Below are 16,791 nucleotides of genomic sequence, written 5' to 3' on the forward strand. Positions count from 1 at the left end.
GTCTGACGAGTGTTTAGCACTTTTCCCCGGAAAGTCGCAGTCCGATTTATCTTTCCTTCGAAATCTGGAGTTCAAGTTTAATATTCAGACTTGTGTGAACTTTTTCATCATTTCTAAACAAGGAAAGGAGTTCGCATACTAATTTCCTGTGTTCCAATATTGCGGCAGTCATTCGTGATTATACTTTCTTCGCGAGTTTCCGAAATCAACGGAATCACTTGATAACAAATCAAGATCACAAGAATAAAAAATAACTCTGTTCAAAGATAAATCCTGAAAATATCCGAAAAGTTCACAGATCAAGGAAATCCCTCGACACCATTAGCAAATCAAGATCACAAGAATAAAAGATAACTGCGTTCCAATCTAAATCCCGAAAATATCCGAAAGATTCCACCCCGAGCCGAACATTATAATTTCGATAGTAGTGATAGCAGGTTCGCAAATTTATTCCGCGGAAGATCAGTGAAATTCCACGACGATAGTGGCAGAGATCGGTAACTGAGCCGCAGGGGGCCGAAGCCGCGAATTTGCGGTGGAAACGCGGAGAGCCGGATCGGATATCCGCGCGAAGTAATTAACGAAATCGGGGGCAAGGGTCGGGCGGCGCGGAGTCTCCGGCGGAAAACCGGAGGATCCGTGTCCCAGGCGGCAGAGGTTCTTTGCGGGGGACGGAATGCCATGGCGTCGACGGCGGGAGGAATCCTATTGGGCCGCGGGCGCGACGAGAACCACTGGCTTACGTGGAATTTTCAGGCTGCGGTCAGAAATTACGCGGCCCGGCCGCCCGGCTGCTCGGAGGGACGGGAAACCGAAGCCGAAACCGAGCGGACCGGCGGATTTGACGCGAAAGTGAAATAATCCTCGCGATTAAAGCGATAATAACGCCGGCCGAGATTATTACGCGCGCGACGCGTTACAACCCGTTACACAGGGGGTTGGGGCGGCCGGCAGTTACACGCGTCCATCGATCGCGTCTCCCGCGATTCGTTAGTTTCAGAGATTCGAACGAAAGGATTCAAAGAACTCGAATTTGGTTCCTTACATTGTGGATTACCAGGTGTTACCCAAAAATGACAGTAGGACACTCACCGTCGCTATCGCGTGAGAAACAAAAGGAGCCTCTACCCCGGCCGGCCAATCGGTATGCGTGTCCGGCAAGTCGCGCTGATTGGCCGCTCGGTAGATGCTCCTTTTCCTGTAAATATGCCTACCTTTTTTCCTTGAGCATCAGTTAGCATGTTGAGTGTCGTAGGGTCCGAAGTTGAAAACAAGTAACGACTAATCTCGCTCGCGAACACCAGGAATCTTCTGTTTTTCGGATGATCTGTAGAGAAATCGATGGAAGTTCTTTTAAGTAACCTTAGGAAGCTGTTTTCGAGATTTAGTGACCTAAAATGGTGTATTCTAGGAGATGTATAGCTTCTAATGTTTATCTAATCTCACGTAAGATTTCCTTATACATTTCTAAATCCTCCAACCCCTTAAGATCTCGACAATGAAAGCGAGAATGATCGTACGAACAGAACAAGGGTGTTTCAAGAATCTCCTCGAGAAAATCAGCCGAGGAACAGGTGCGGAGGAATCCGCGTCGTTAACGATCTTCGAGGATCCATGATTTTTACCGAGGCGAGGGATCAGGGAGAAATTAGTGGTACCAAAGGGGTTAAAAAGAAGCGTCGGGTCGCCGGTCGTTGTAACGATAAATAAAAAGAGCTGCGTGGCGAGGGTAATGATCAAGAAAGGGAGATGGTGATTTATACCGAAAGAATGCCTCTTAAACGGCGCTTCTAATTCTGAAATCACGGGCACCGGTACGGACAGGCGAAATAAAAAAAAGGAGAAGAGGCGAGCGAGGTAACCGCGCGTCGCGTCGCCGCTCGCGGAGGGCCGAAACCGAACGGAGCGGACACCCGTTGGGGCTCGCAACACTGTTCTGCGTGGCGCAGGGCCGTAAATCAGCCTCGCGGGGAATTTTGCGCGTTTCTGCCGGTTTTTGCGCCGCGGCGGAGGCCCCTCGCATGCCATGGCCAAATGAAGACGTTAAAGAAGCGACCGCGCGCGATGGAAAAAGTTGCATCCGCAGCCCCGCGGGTGGGAGTACAACCGGCGTGTCCGTTTACCGTACACGGGTCCTCGCGGGGAATCTGGGTTCCGAGAAATCGCGATTTTGTTTTCTTGGGGGAGCTTGATTTGTGAGAGTTTACCTGGGCAATTAGACGGACCGAGTGAGATTTATGCGTCGCGATGTAGTTTAACCCTTTGCGCGCGAGGAGGTTTTCGAGTATCGAAAATCATACGGAGGAAGTTACATTGTAGAAGAAATTTCTAAATGGTGGAGATAGAGAAAACTGATTTCTTGTTGTTTGAACCAATCAATTGTTTGTTCTTCGTGTTCTAAATGTGAAAGTTTGATGTCGCTGAAATGACGACATTAGTTATCAAAAGGTTAATAGTGTTTAGTGCCCAGTACATTGTGGGAAATAGTGGTACACTGTTAATAACTATTCCTCTGTACCACTATTTCCCACAATGTAGCATCCGCAAGAAGAAAAATCGAAGAAAACTAAATAAAAGACGTCAAAAGACGTCTTATGAAAGATTAGAGTACAATATTCTCAGTTGAATAACTTTTCCCGAATTCTGGACATCTACAGTTAATTGTATCATCATTAGGAAATTCGAGGTGTTAATTCAGAATATACTAAGCTTGGAAAATAATCATATGTTACTTCAAAAGCTCTTTTAACACATTCGATAGAAATAGTGTTAAACCATCGATTAACCCTTTGCGGACAGATGTCATTTCGGCGAGAAACGTTCATATTTTAAAGACTGAGTCGCAGGCGAATGATTTAATCACTCGACAGCAAGAGATTAGCACGTAGTTTCTGTTCTTGCTATTAAGCAATCCATCAAGCAGTTTCATATAATCAAGCAGGCAATCAATATAATTTAGCTTCATCTGTCGAAGGTTTCCTCCATTTCAAAGAATCTCATCTTCAAACGATTAAACCATCACCATATCAAGAAACATCAACTAAAATACCTTCACAATCACCCCAACCCATCAAATAAACATCACAAACCTCTAACATTCCGAGTATCAATAAATCCTTCCAATTTCCCTGAAAAACATCTCGCCCGAAATTCAATTACTTACCATTCCGGCCCAAATAATCGCCACACTCCACTTCGCAGTGTACATACGAACCGGTGTCTCGCTTATTGTTAGATTTGTGGCATTGAATATCATCGGGCGCAGCCAATCTGCCCGCGGATTCGTACGCGGAACGATCGACTCGGCCGTTATTCCGACGGAGGCCGGTCTCGTTTTCCCCGGGTCGTGCATAAAACAAGCGCGCCGGACGCGTGCAGCGCGCAGCGCGCACACACGGGCCCTCTCTCGCCGCGAGCAAGCTGACGCGTCGCGCGCCGCCATAAAACCCCGGCGACCGTCTCTCTCGATGCTCGCGGGACGCCGCTCCCGACACCGCGCTCCGTTTCCCTACGACTTAATTACGCCGGTGTCCACTCGGTGTTCCATCGGCCCGTTTTATTTCGCCGGTCGCCCGCTCGTTCGACTCACCTCGCGCGCCTCCCTTTACGATTCCGACCGCTGCCAGGGAGCGGATCGGAAACTGCCGGGCTATCCTCGTCGTTACGAGCAATCCGTTGTCCGATGAAAATGGTATAGTTTGCCTTTTGGGCAGGAGAGTTGGAGGATTCTGCGAGGGTGAATTGATTAGAATGTTGGCGCTGGTTTTTCTATTTGTTGAGTTCCTTCTCTTGAGGATCATGTATTTGGATTGGTAGATGTACTGTTTGTTGTGGATAGGAATTGTTCATTGTGTTGTATTCATTGGATTTTCTTGGAGGTTTGATGAATTTTAACCCTTTGCAGTCGAAAGTTCTTCACTTGAAGTATTACTTTCTAATTAGATGTAGACAACATTCTTTAAGATAAATTTAAGAAGGAATCATACATAAATTAGGTAAGTTATTTTCTTTCAATATTTCATGTATTGATGCAGTATATAAAGGATTCACAGATTCCTGAATTCTCTTCCCTATATCGTGAAGTTGATTAAACACACTCGTTTCAAGCAAAAACTTCGTCGTCTAAATTTCGAATTTCTTTTATTTTTTATATTAAAATAGTAAGATATGAATGATTTTGAAATAAGTGAATGTAACTGCGTCGAAGGGATGAAAGCATCCCCATAGCTCTCAGAAGAAAATCTTCCTATGTAATGATCAGAGAAGAATCTTCAATAATACTAACGACGAAAGCCACTTAACCCTTTGCCTTACAATGACGTGTCAGACTCGTGAAACTTTCTTTTGTTATCAATTATTATACCTTGGACCAAACACAGACACAGAATATTCCTAGAATCTCTTTCACTATCAATGAATTATCAATAACAAAGCAGCTGTATGACTCATAATTGAGAAATAAATCATAGTGGAAAGGGTCAACAGAAAACCAGGAAATCCCGCGGAGCATTGAAACGATGGAAAGGAAAAATCAACGAGCATCCGGCGGTCTATCAGAACGGACAGGGCGCGCGTGCGAGCCTTTTTATCCGAGTGACGGCAATTTCCTGCGGTGAAAACGGAGGCTAATTGCTCCAAAAATCTGTACTAATTTCCCCGCCAATGTTCCGGCGTTTTCGCGGTGTCGGAGATGATGATGGCGTCGCGTCCCGTCGCGTCGCGCCGCGCCGCCTCGCGAGGGCAGCGACAGCGCGCGGCCGCTCGTGTTCAACGCGGTAGTCAACAATTTACTCGTTAGCGGGCCGGCGAGTGCCGCGCCGCTCAATTAACTCGCGAATCAACGAGCGGGCCGCTTTGTCCGTGCGCTAGCTCGCCCACCGACTCGCGCGAGCGCGAGTATTTTTATAATTTGCACGGGCTCTTCGGACGCGGCCGGCCCTCGTGACCAACAAACGAACCTCGGAAGTGCCTCGTATAATGGAGGGAAAAAACACGCGACCGCGGTGGAAAGAGAGAAAAGGGGTGAGAACCGGAGCGAGACAGATCGACTACCCCTACGACCGACAGAGACGCACAGACTCGGAAGAGCAGGGGGGGGGGCGGAGGATTGAAAGAGCCGGGAACGGGCGGACGCGAAAAAACGCGCGAGGGAAATGAAAACCGACACCACGGATCGCGGCTTGTTTTCAGCCGGCGAAACTCGCCCACCCCTCCGACAAGGGGTAAATGTCTACATTTGGAGGGCGGTCGGCTCGTTTACACGGGCGCATGTCAAAGGTCCTGGTTACGCGTGTACCCACGCAAACGAGCCGCGGTTTTTTGCCGCGCGGGTTATTTATTTTCTTTTCATTTCCGATCACCGCGCGCGCGGCTCGGGCTCGCGTACGCGCGCTGCGGCCGGGACGGGGGCTGCTTTCGCTCTCTCCAAATCGCCCGGCGCTCGGGTACAAGCGCGGCACGGCCCGGCCGCAGTTAAAACGCGACCGTAAAAACTTGACGAACGTTTAACTGCTTGTACCGGCGCGGAGTTTTGTGACTTCGAACGCCTCGCTCCGAGTTGCTGTTCCATTCGCTGCGTACGACTCGGGATGATTTTATTCCTCGTGCTTTTCGTTAGCAGTAGGTTTTTCCTCGGGACTCTCGGGACACCTGAGATCACGGATTACTTCATAGGGGTAGTTTGCAACTGTTGCTGGGGGATGGATGATGGGAAGGGTTTTATGAATACTGGAGGTATGCGAGGATCTAATCTTACAATAGTGAGATTATTAACTATAAGTCCGGTTAGTATAAGTCCAGTCATTCTTTACAATATTTACACGTTCGTATAATTTATTTTGTGGGAGTGAAGTGTAGGTTAACGAGGAGACAATAAAACAATCCACACCCACTTTTTGCGTTCGTGGAAGTATCAATCTGGTATTGTGCTGCTCCAGTTAACACGTTCAATGCCATGGGGTCACCGGTAACCCCCAAAATTACTACAGTTCACTCAATTAAACCATGATTAGTTGAAAACATTTCTATACTATGAATAATCCTGACTAATGTGGTGATATTCAGCTAGATTTTCCTGCAATAATAACAATGCAATTCATATTTTTCCCTTTCAAGTATTTCGTACCATGAAATCGTGCGGCATTCAACGTGTTAATAGAATCTCGAGAAACCGTTTTTCTACTGTTCCAACTGAAAGTCGGATGTCAAATCAATCGAAAACGTGGTAACGAAGTCGCTGCAATATAAACTACAATAATTCATTCCATCATAATTCCATTCTCATTTCCAAAGCAAACAGCTAAATCAGCCCAATCTCCCAAGTTCTATCGACGAAACCTATCGATTCCCATCGCGCGTTTTCACAGGCCGCCTCGCGAGCGCACAATGTCCCCCAAACGCTACCGAACGAAACGCGACCCGCAATTCGTTAGATCCAGCTCGTCAGGCAGCATCGTGCGAAATCGAGGCAGCCTCGCTAGCTAGGATCCAGGATAATAAAAATCCCGGTAGGCATTGTACGATAAAGGAAACCGGTATATCGAGAGCCCCCGCTGCACACCTCCTCCCTCTCGCTCGGGCTCCCCAGGTTTCGCAGTCGCCCTCTCTCCCTCGTCCTTTTTCAGAAACCTTTCTCCACCCTCTGTCGACCGATCCGCATTCCCCTCTCCGTCCCTCTCGGCTGTCCCCGGATCGGTCTGTCCCGGTTTGACGCGGCGGAGTCGGCCGCCTGAACCATCGGGAACGCACAAAAGTGCCCCGTACCCGGCTCCCGGGCCCAGCCAGTCGGAAGATATTAATAACAAAATATGATATAATGGGAGCATCCCCGGCGAAACACAATACAATGTTTATGCAGAGGATTAACCGATGTTGCGAGCCACCACGCGGCAGAAAAAACGCGCCGACCCCAGCACGGGGGCGACCAGCCCGGGGCCGGGGCACGTTGCGAGCGCGTTTCAGCCGCGGCCCGGCCCGTTGGGCAGATGGCTCGGGAATACAGGCCCCGGGCACCACGATCCTCCGTTTTGATTAGCCCGCGGGAAAGATTTACCTTCGAGATTAGCCCCGACATCGATTCCTCGGCGATGCTGCGAGGTTTTCGAGGTCTCCCACAGCCCCCTGCGTTCGCTCGTCTTAGCTACCCCTTCGTGTTTGGCCACCTTTGTTTTGCTTGGAGGTAGCCTCGATTCCCGGGGATCTGGATGGAAGTGTCGAATAGTTTGATAGAGATTCGGTAATTGATCTTTTCGAGAGCAAAGGAATTTTCATTGCTGAGAAATGGATGGATGTCCTTTAGATTGGGGATAACTAATTGTCGCGTATGTTCTTGACACTTTCACGTCCGCGCGGTTCACAAAGATTTTCTCTGTTGCCGGAATTTTTTGCAAAGTTCATTAAAATGTACAAGTATAAAGTAAAAAATTCATTACAACATAGTAAACTTGGCTGCTTTTTATTAAATGATACGTGTAATACGTGTAATTTCCAATGGCACCACGTTGAGGTCACCGCAAATTATAAACGAGATGCAAATGGCACCAAGTTGGTGTCACCGGACGTGAAAGTGTTAATGATTCTAAAGTTCTTTTATATTCAAACTAACAGTTCTAGCTCAAGAAAGCAGATTATTTTCCAATCGCGTCGCTTTTGTATACTAAACTCTATCCAATACCAATTCAATGTCCAGAGGCACCTCATTCCAAGACCCTCAACTCTCACAAACTTCCCCGAACCTCAATTTCACCTCGAATTCAACAGTCGAGCAACAAAGTCCGTGATCGATCAACTCTAATCAGTCACGTCCCGAAGATCCACGAAAGCGTCGCTCGGGTGCCGCGGTCGCGGTTTCCGATTCGAGAGATGCGCACGCGAGGGATCGGTGTCGCGGCGAGCGGGTCCTCTCGTGAGTCCCTCGGGAGAGCCGGCCGAAAGCGTCCCTCTCGCTGTCCGGCGAGAGAAAAGAGTTCACCGAAGGCGAGTATCGCGGCGATAAAACCGAAGGACGGGAAAAAAAAGGACGCCGGGGGACGAGGATGGCGGGCGAAGAAGTTTCGTGCGTATCATCATCATTTTCGAAATAAAATATGCGTCCCTTTCTCTCCGGCTGGGACCGCGCTGCGGCGCGGCCTCTGCCCGTCCTTTTCTCTCTGTCCAGCGCGTTGCGTGTCGGGGCCCCGGAGAGAGACAGGAGAGAGAAGGCCGTCGACGAAATCCGAAATCTGGCCCGCGGGCTATGCGATCGCGTATATAACAGTGCCCGCTCTCGGAATAGATAATTTCGCGGGGATGATGCAGCCGGGGATACGATCGTATCTAATTTTATAAATTCGCGGTACCTTTGCCTTCCACGACCGAAAAGGGAAGGGCCGGCGCAGTCCTCTTTCGCCGCTCTTCAAACTTTCGGCCATCCGGAAGAGACCGGTTGGGTAAGTCGGCGTTCCGATTGGATTGTTTCGGGCGATTCGCTGATGACTAGGGTTCTCGGGCTGTCTTTCCAGTGACGTTGACCTTTGAATTTTCTTTCGAGCGGGAATCGTGCGATTCGACCCTTGACACCAGCTGTGCGATACTTAGATTCATTCGGACTCTAAATCCATGACGTTCGTCTTTGCAATCTCTGCAGTGAAATGAGATACTGAAAATGAGATATTGAATGACCAAGCAGAATAAGCATCGACGAGTTAACCCTTTGACGAAGATTCTTTGAAATATTCAAAATATTCAGCAGATTATATATCAATTACTTAAATGATAGGAAAAACCGAAACTACGTGATCTCTCGGTGTCTGAGTAATTAAATTACTTACGACTTAATCTTCGAAACATGAAAACTTCATCTGAAACGTCGACGTTCGCCCGCAGAGTTAAATATTCGCGACCACCGACAGTCAATCTATTTTCTACTGGAGCCAGCTTCCTGGAATCCTAGAATAAATTGGATAGACTCCTGACAAAACAGCCTTCGCGCGACCAACGCGAAAAAGCGGGCGATCCCGACTCGGTCCCCGTGCCTCGAAGAAGGTGGTCTCGACGAAAGTTCGACTCGGAGAAGTTTCAGACGCATCCGGAGGCGGGCGATCGAGGAAAAACCGACGGCCGCCGGAAAAAAGCGGATCCACGACGCGCATCGTTCGACGTGCCAACGACGACGACGCCGCGGATAGATAGAGAAAAAGGGGGTGAGGGACGGAGGGAGACAGAGGATGATCTCCTCGGCTGGCGAACGAAACAAGAAGAGCGCGCCGGGGCCAGCGAAAAAAACGTTCGGCGGACCGGCCGGAGCGGGGACGTGGAAGAAGCGGGACACAACCGACTACAAACCACCAGGAGTGTAAATAATACTAAGGCTGATTGTGGGCGTGGCTGACAGAACTCTAAAAAGCTTCGACTATATATCAAAAGGTTTACTGCCCTCGGATGATGCTCGTATCCGAAGGAGACCCTGGAAGAACAAATACTGGGCTGCTCTTTTGCGAGGCGACGCGTGGTAGGTAAAGGGCAGCGCCGGAGGAAGGGATATCCCTGCGGAGGAACCGGGAGGAAAGAGTCGAGGGTTAAGGTATGAGGGCTAACCTGCGAGGCCGTCTACGCGCGCGCGGTTCCCTTATCGCCCGACGCGACGTTCCGCGAGAAAGATCGCTCGTATCTTATTCTTCTCCACCCTCGAGTCAGCTATGTCTCAATACGCCGTGGTTCCTCGTTTGCGCGGTGTCTGATGCAGCTAGTTTGCTTGTTGACCTCTTGAGATGTTGCTCTGGGTGGATGCTGAAGGAATTGTCTTCGTGGTGTATTGGTGGTCTTTCTTGTTGCTGGGTTTGTAGGTTTGATGTATTCGACAAACTTATGGCTGAGTTTATAGGTTTGATGTGTTCGACAAACTTATGGCTGAGTTTGTAGATTTGATGTGTTGGATAGAGGAATTGTTTTGGTGATGCAATAAAGGTTGATCTTGTTGCTGAGTTTGTAGGTTTGATGTGTTGGACTGAGGAATTGTCTTGGTGGTGTATTGAAGGTTGATCTTGTTGCTGATTTTGTAGGTTTGATGTGTTGGATAGAAGAATTGTTTTGGTGGTTGCATTGAAGGTGGATCTTGTTGCTGATTTTGTAGGTTTGATGTATTGGATAGAGGAATTGTTTTGGTGATGCAATGGAGGTTGTTCTTGTTGCTGGGTTTGTAAGTTCAATGTATCAGAGTTTCAGTTGAACGATCTCTAGTTTGCGATTGCAGGAGATATTGCCTTCTGCTTGGGAAAGTTGAGTGGTCGAACTACCCAGAAGTTCGACGAACACGTGAATCGTCGAAAAATGTCTGACAAGTACAACTTCTTCCACGACCGACAAGGTTACTTATGAAACTGAATATTCAACATTCAATGTACGCGGCAAACTGAGTATATATAAAGGGTTCAATATCCGCTGCCTCGCAAGTAACAAATACACCCCGAACCGGGCCAATCATTCAATAAGAACGCCGTCCGAGCCGATCAGCCAGTCACATCAACCCGTCAACTGTATAATCATAATACAGTGACCATTACCGTCACTCTATAATCAGGGACCTGTCCCTCGCCGAAAAATCGAACTGTACAAATCATTCCTGACAGTAATTCCACGGGAAGTCCCCTAATCACGCGAGCGGGTGAAAAAAGGCGCCGATGAAAAATCCGTACGAACAATCCACGAGGCAATCTTCCAAAGTTCCACGTCGGCGGTGCCGGGGCGCGGAACCGCGAGACAGCCGAGGACGTACGTCTCAATACTCCGCGTAGCTGGCCGGTCGAGCGATTAAGAAGAATGGGTGTGGTAAAAGAGGAAAGCGAGGAAAGAAGAACACCGAACGAAGGAGGAGCGAGGAGGTGTACATACCCATGGCATCCACTCTCTCCTCGGTTCTTTCCAGACTGGACGCAAAGGGAGCTACCTCGATGGCTGCCCGCCTGCCTGTCTGCCTGCCTGCCTGCCTGCCCGCTTGCCTGCCTGCCTGCCTGCCTGCCTGCCTGCCTGCCTGCCTGCCTGCCTGCCTGCCTGGCCGGCTTCTCGACTCTCTCGATTACTTGAAAAACCGGATTCCTCCTGCGCGAAACTGTGTTTCCCGTCTCGTGTTTATGTACCAATACACGTCGGGGAACAATGTTGGACGGGGATGCACGTGCACAAGGGAATCTCCCTCTCTCTCTCTCTTCCTCTCGGCTAACGGCGCGATTCTCGCCCGCGTACCGCGAGCGGGTTCGGCTGCCGATCGGGATCGAATCTTGAACCGTGGAAAGGACGGGCTTTCGGCCACTGAAGCCTTTCGGACGTGTGCGCTCGCTGTACGCGCGGCGTATGCATTGTCGTCGTACGGATGAGAAGTGGTTGTTCCTCGTGGCGAGAAGTCAGGGAGCAAGGGAACTCTTACACTCACTGTTTTCGGCATCGGTGCAGCAATAACACGAAAGTAAGATAGAAAAAAGTTCTCTGTAGTTGCGTCTTACTGTGTCGCATTCGGTCGTTTTTATCTGGTTATTGCACCAATGATGAAAATTGAGACGATGCGGATATTGTCAGTGAATTGTATGAGTATTGTTAAGAGGAATAACCAGAATTTCTCAGCTGGGAGTACCTGAATACGTGGCAGTTGGTTGAGATTCTGTAGTCTTGATCTTTCTGCTTTGACACTAATTTGGGAAGCATTGAGGTTGTAGTTATAGACGGTGGAACGTAGTTACGAGTTGTAATAGAAGTAGAACAGTGGAATGAACGTCGCTCGATACGAAGAGTTAAACGAGAAACATTGAGACATTCGAGAGTAGCGTCGAATCTTCGAAGCGATTCGAGTGTCGTCTGAGAAGCATTGAATCGCTTCGGAACTGGTATTCAACTGTGCATCGGCAGCGCAGGCGAAGCGCGCAGACGCTCCGCCAAAGTCACGAAAGCGCACGGACGAGGAAGAAAGGAGAGGAGGACGGGACGAAGGAAGAAAGAAGTTGGGGTGACGTTCGAAGGCACTTAAAGGGCCGCGATGTCATCGGCCGCGGAGCCGAGGAGGGTCGGTGTTCGAGGGTTAAATCCAAGGGTTTTGAGGGAGTCGGTGTCGAGGGTAAACATATACATACCTAAAGCGCAAATAACGCGACCCGTGAAAGATAGGCCGGGGGAACGAGCGCGACGTGTTCCCGGCGAGCGTTTTCTTCGTCGCTTGGTAAGAACAATAGGCGCGGAAACATCGAACTCTCCCTGTCCCACGGGTGGCGTCCACGGGACAAAGGGGAAATTTTCCGAATAATTTCACCCGGTGCGTCGTCTCTCTCTCTCTCGCGCTGGTCACTCGAGCAAAGGATCCCCGTTTCCTTGGACGAGAAAACCGCTGACGGAAAGATACAAAGGAACCAGAGGGGGGAACAGAGAAAGCGGAGAACCTTCGGTGCATCCTCTAGGCAAAGATCGAAAAGTTCCGAGCGCGCGCGCCCGTGGAATGCGCCGGCGTTTGCGAGTTCCTCGGCAAACTCGAGTATCGGATCATGCAAATTCGAGAGGAAATGAACCAGCGGAACATAAATTCGAACGTAAGAAGAGAGAACAGGAAGATGGAATTACGACGGCAAGTATTTCCCGAGAGACGTTACAGAAATCGCTACGCTTCGGATGTCGAACCCTCGAAGATGACGGTCACCGATCGATCTGATACAGCCAAGCGATGAAATCCTACTTTGATATGGCGAAGATCCTTTAATATACGAAACCTGCAGATTTGGGAAATTCAACGAATATCTAAATGATATTGAATAAGAGAGCTATGGTTTCTTGCTGTTCGAGTAGTTAGATCTACTTAGTATCGCAAACATGAAAGTTCGATCTCAGGCATTCGTCGGGAAACGGTTACTATAATATTCGCCATGGGCGAGTCCCAAAGAAAATGCTGCGCGTTCCAACAGAAAAACATTCGTGCGCAAAGGCCGAGCGCATTCCCGGTATCCCGTGCATTCCACGCGATTCGCACACCTCCAAATTTCCCACGAACGGAGAAAACCAGCTACCAATAACAATCCGGCCCCCGCTCCGCGCGTCTCATTATCTCCCCGCGAGATTTCCAGCTGTCCGTCCCCAACCCGAGGAAACTCCGTCCGGCGACCGGTGTTCGCGACGCATAACAAATTCCACCTGTGTCGGCATACTCGCTCGCTCGTTCGCTCGCCCGCTCGCTCGCTCGCTCCTCCATTCATCTGTCCGTCGTTCCACGGACGCGACGATAGAAGCAGAACGCGCGTCGGAGGAGCGAGAAGGACGGTTCGCCGACGCGATGCGCGGCCACGCTCATTTAGCCCGGCAATTTATTCTCGCGTTTTGTAATTAACACCGGGAAAGAAGTAGCGCGCGATCCGCTATCCTCGCTATCTACGTGTTCCGCCGACGGAACGGCGGCCCGGCGAGGGTGGCGCGGGCAGGAGGGGGAGGCGCAGGTTAGGCGGTCGCAGCGTCCCACCCCCTTCGTCCGGCCGCCTCGTTCGATTTCGCTTCTTCTCCCATGGAGAGCGTATCGTTATTAAAGGCGGCCCGGGAAGTGACCGGCGGAGAGCCCGGAACCCGACGGACGCGAGAATTACTCGCGGGGACGGAAGATAGAGCGAAGGGGTGAGGCGGGGGGAGCGAGGGGCGCCCAGGGGAAGGGCGAGAGCGGAGAAAAAGGCGAGATCCGAGCAGATAGGAGATGGAAGAGAGACACGAGGGAGAGAATGCGCGCGGTCAAGAAGGGTTTCGAGCTCGGGAGGCGGCGGGGAGGGGGGCCAGGAGAGGAGGTGGATGATGGAGGCCTCTCTCCTCTCTGCATGCCACTGCAGTCAGGCCAGACAGAAAGCGGTCTGTATAATTATGGGTTGTCACCTCATCAGCCACGAGAGGGGCAAGGTGGTGGCAGCGGCGGCGGCGGCGGCGGCGGCGGTGGCGGACCAGCTCCGCGGAGGCGAAGGGGTGGCGAGTTATAGCAGCGAGCGGGCTCTTTAAGCCTCAAATTGTGTTTTATCGTCGTTCTCGCGTTTCGCTCTGGGCCTGATCGCCTCGCGACTCTGTGTTCCACCGCGATCCTTTTCCCTATCGCTGGACAAGACGAACGTGGGGGAACGAAGACGCGGATGATGGGATCCTCTTCTGCGAATTTCGACTCCGCCGAGAGACAACTCGCTCGGAAGATTCACTAGGCCCGTGAATCTATTGTTCTCGAACACTGAAACGAGTTAAGTGTCTACTCTTTAATCCTATTCTCGGTTCTACGAGAAGAGTTCGTCTTTCCTAGATTCACCTAAAATCCACTCACCGGCAAACGTCTTCATCGCGCTGCGTATCGCGACTGAGAATACCTATTGTCGAGGTTATAAAATTCGCGAAACGCGTTTTAAGTATCCTCCGCGATCGGAACGTGCCAACCGACTCCGCGCCGTCTAGAGAATGAGAAAGACGCTCTCTCGTTTTCCCCTTGTCCTTCCATCCCTCTCTCTCTCTCTCTCTCTCTCTCTCTCTCTCTCTCTGTTCGCCGACGGTTCGCAATCCGCTCTCGCCCCGTCCAGCACGTAGCAATCTCGCCGGAGCGCGCGTTACATACACGAAAAAAGCCGAGATAGAAGGGAGGTGTGTGTGCACCGCGCGAGAAGGTACTGAGGCTAAGTGGAGAGTTTAGAGGGATTTCATTAAATCATATGGATTGGGGATAATGTATGTTATTGAGCGGAGCGTTCAAATCGCGCTCTATAAGTTGTAATAAGTCCAATTTTAGGGCCGGTCATGGGCCGGGTCCCGCAGTGGTTGTCAAACCGGCCCGCGCCGCGATCCGACCGCGAGCCGGCCGGCCCCTCGCCGCGATCCGATCGACAGTCACTGCACGGCAAACCCGCCACTTACTCGTCAAACGGCCAGTCGGTCCGCCGAAATCACTGCCATTTAGATAATTTGTAATGAATAGGCACCGCTCATTTTCTACCCCCGTCCCCTGCCGCGGCTGGCCCCGATACCTCTGCCTGTCCCCTGGCCCCCATCCTCCTTTCTATCCACCTTCGGAACCGATCCCCCCAATCCGGGCCCCTCTTCGCAATAGCATCATCTTCGGCGTCGTCCGTGCACGACCACGACGCCGCGCCCGGGTGGAGATCGGGACCCTTCGATCCCGTATGATCCCGGGGAAACGTTTAGCGGGCTGCGATTCGAAATACGGCTGGACCGCGGGGGAATCTTTAAAGCGTTCATCAAAGTGTCTGCTGTTTTATTTGTCGATCGGCTCTTCCGTGGCGAAGGTATATAAAAATAATTGTTACTCGGTACTGCGATTTTTATTAAACTGTTGCGTTATTCTTAGGTTGACGTTGAAAGCTTTCTTAATCCCTTGCGATACTGTTCACTCTCGTTACTAAGCTCGTGTAATATTTTACTATCGACAATTTGAAAGAAAAAATTTTCCATTCTACTCGAAGTAGAAATTTCAATGGAGATGATACATTGATAAGCAAAATAGTTTGCTTTGATCCGTGTGTAATGAACATTGGTTGTAAAATTGGTCTAGAAATCTTCATCACGAGTCTTACTTGTCATTGTAGAGAAACGTTCTATCGTTGCAATTGGTAGTTATCTGAAACTTCGACGTTTCGTACGCGGTAGAAACTTGTACCGAGCAAACCTGTTTGATCTATGAGACGATAAGAGATCAATGCGAAAAATTCTATTGTTACCAGTTCGTTTCATTTGAAACTTTGACTGACCAGACGCGTTGAAGCTCCCATCTCCGGACTTTCACTTGCCACCCCTCAATTATTTACTCCGACGCGCGAGCAGTCCCCCATTCGAAAGAAACGCTGTTCCACGGGACTATGGGGGACAGTTAGGAGATCGCGCTAGTCCTATGTTTGCGCCCGATCATCCCCCAGATCACGGTGACGAAGATATATGGGCCGGCTCTCTCGGAGACCTCGAAACGCCGAAAATCCACCGGGCTGCCCGACGAATCCCCGTGCAAATATGCGCGCGACGGTATTTGCGGGCGGCGGACAGCTCGGTTAGCCTCCCGTTTGTGCCCCGGTTGTTGACGCTGCATTGTTAGGCCCTCGGGTATTTGCCCGTCGAACGGTATTGCATTGTTTCTGCTTTTGATTTTTAGACGTGCCGAGGATGGAGAAGTCCCCGTTACTGGCGAACGGGTACAATCACCCACCCACCCACCTCAGTCACATGCAGTTCATGCAGCTCGGCGGCCACCCGGGCGCAGGACACACCGCCATATTGTCGCCGGCCAGTCTGCCGCACCACCTGCAGGCACAGGCTCAGGCGCGGGCCGAGCAGGGGTTGAAGGTGAACCCGAACATGTCGAACATGGAGGCTCTCGCGAGGTGAGTGTCGAAATCGTTTGATCCGATGATTATTTAATCAAACTCATAACTTCATCTCTACAGACATTCGTCCGGAAAGGGTTAATCTGTATCGATATTACCAAACGAGTCAATCCTACTTCTCCCTTTTACAATCGTTGCGAAGATTTTCGAAACAATCGTCGAATAAATCGATGTAACAACTGTCCAAAGATTTGTCCGAAGTACCGAATAGTAACGTTGATTATATGGTAGCGTAACATCTTTATCTTACGTCGTTTCATTCATTCGCCCCTCGGTTTCCGCTCCCGCCGCGATATCCGTCTCGCCGTTACCAGCGAGGAACGCAACCGCCAACTAGATCGACCCGTCGACCGTGGATTACAACTGCAACGGCGATCATTAGCATCCGCCGATTTCCGAGCGTCCCGCTTATTTATCTACAAGATACTCCCGCAGTAAATTA

At 50.3% G+C, this 16,791-nt stretch overlaps 2 protein-coding genes across 4 annotated transcripts in view; one reads left to right on the forward strand and one right to left on the reverse strand.

Annotated features, from left to right (window-relative positions):
• Positions 1-16,791, forward strand: part of dac (dachshund family transcription factor) — a 281,299-nt gene that overhangs the window by 108,389 nt on the left and 156,119 nt on the right. For all 3 annotated transcript variants that reach the window (XM_031989689.2, XM_031989688.2, XM_031989690.2), the window contains one exon: positions 16,118-16,346. In XM_031989689.2, the coding sequence (XP_031845549.1) occupies positions 16,118-16,346 (229 nt within the window). The remainder of the gene's footprint in view (positions 1-16,117; positions 16,347-16,791) is intronic.
• Positions 1-16,791, reverse strand: part of LOC116432589 (uncharacterized) — a 316,706-nt gene that overhangs the window by 48,588 nt on the left and 251,327 nt on the right. The gene's annotated exons all lie outside the window — the stretch shown is intronic.

This window comes from Nomia melanderi, chromosome 9, assembly GCF_051020985.1.
Source record: "Nomia melanderi isolate GNS246 chromosome 9, iyNomMela1, whole genome shotgun sequence".
Classification (NCBI taxonomy): Eukaryota; Metazoa; Arthropoda; class Insecta; order Hymenoptera; family Halictidae; genus Nomia; species Nomia melanderi.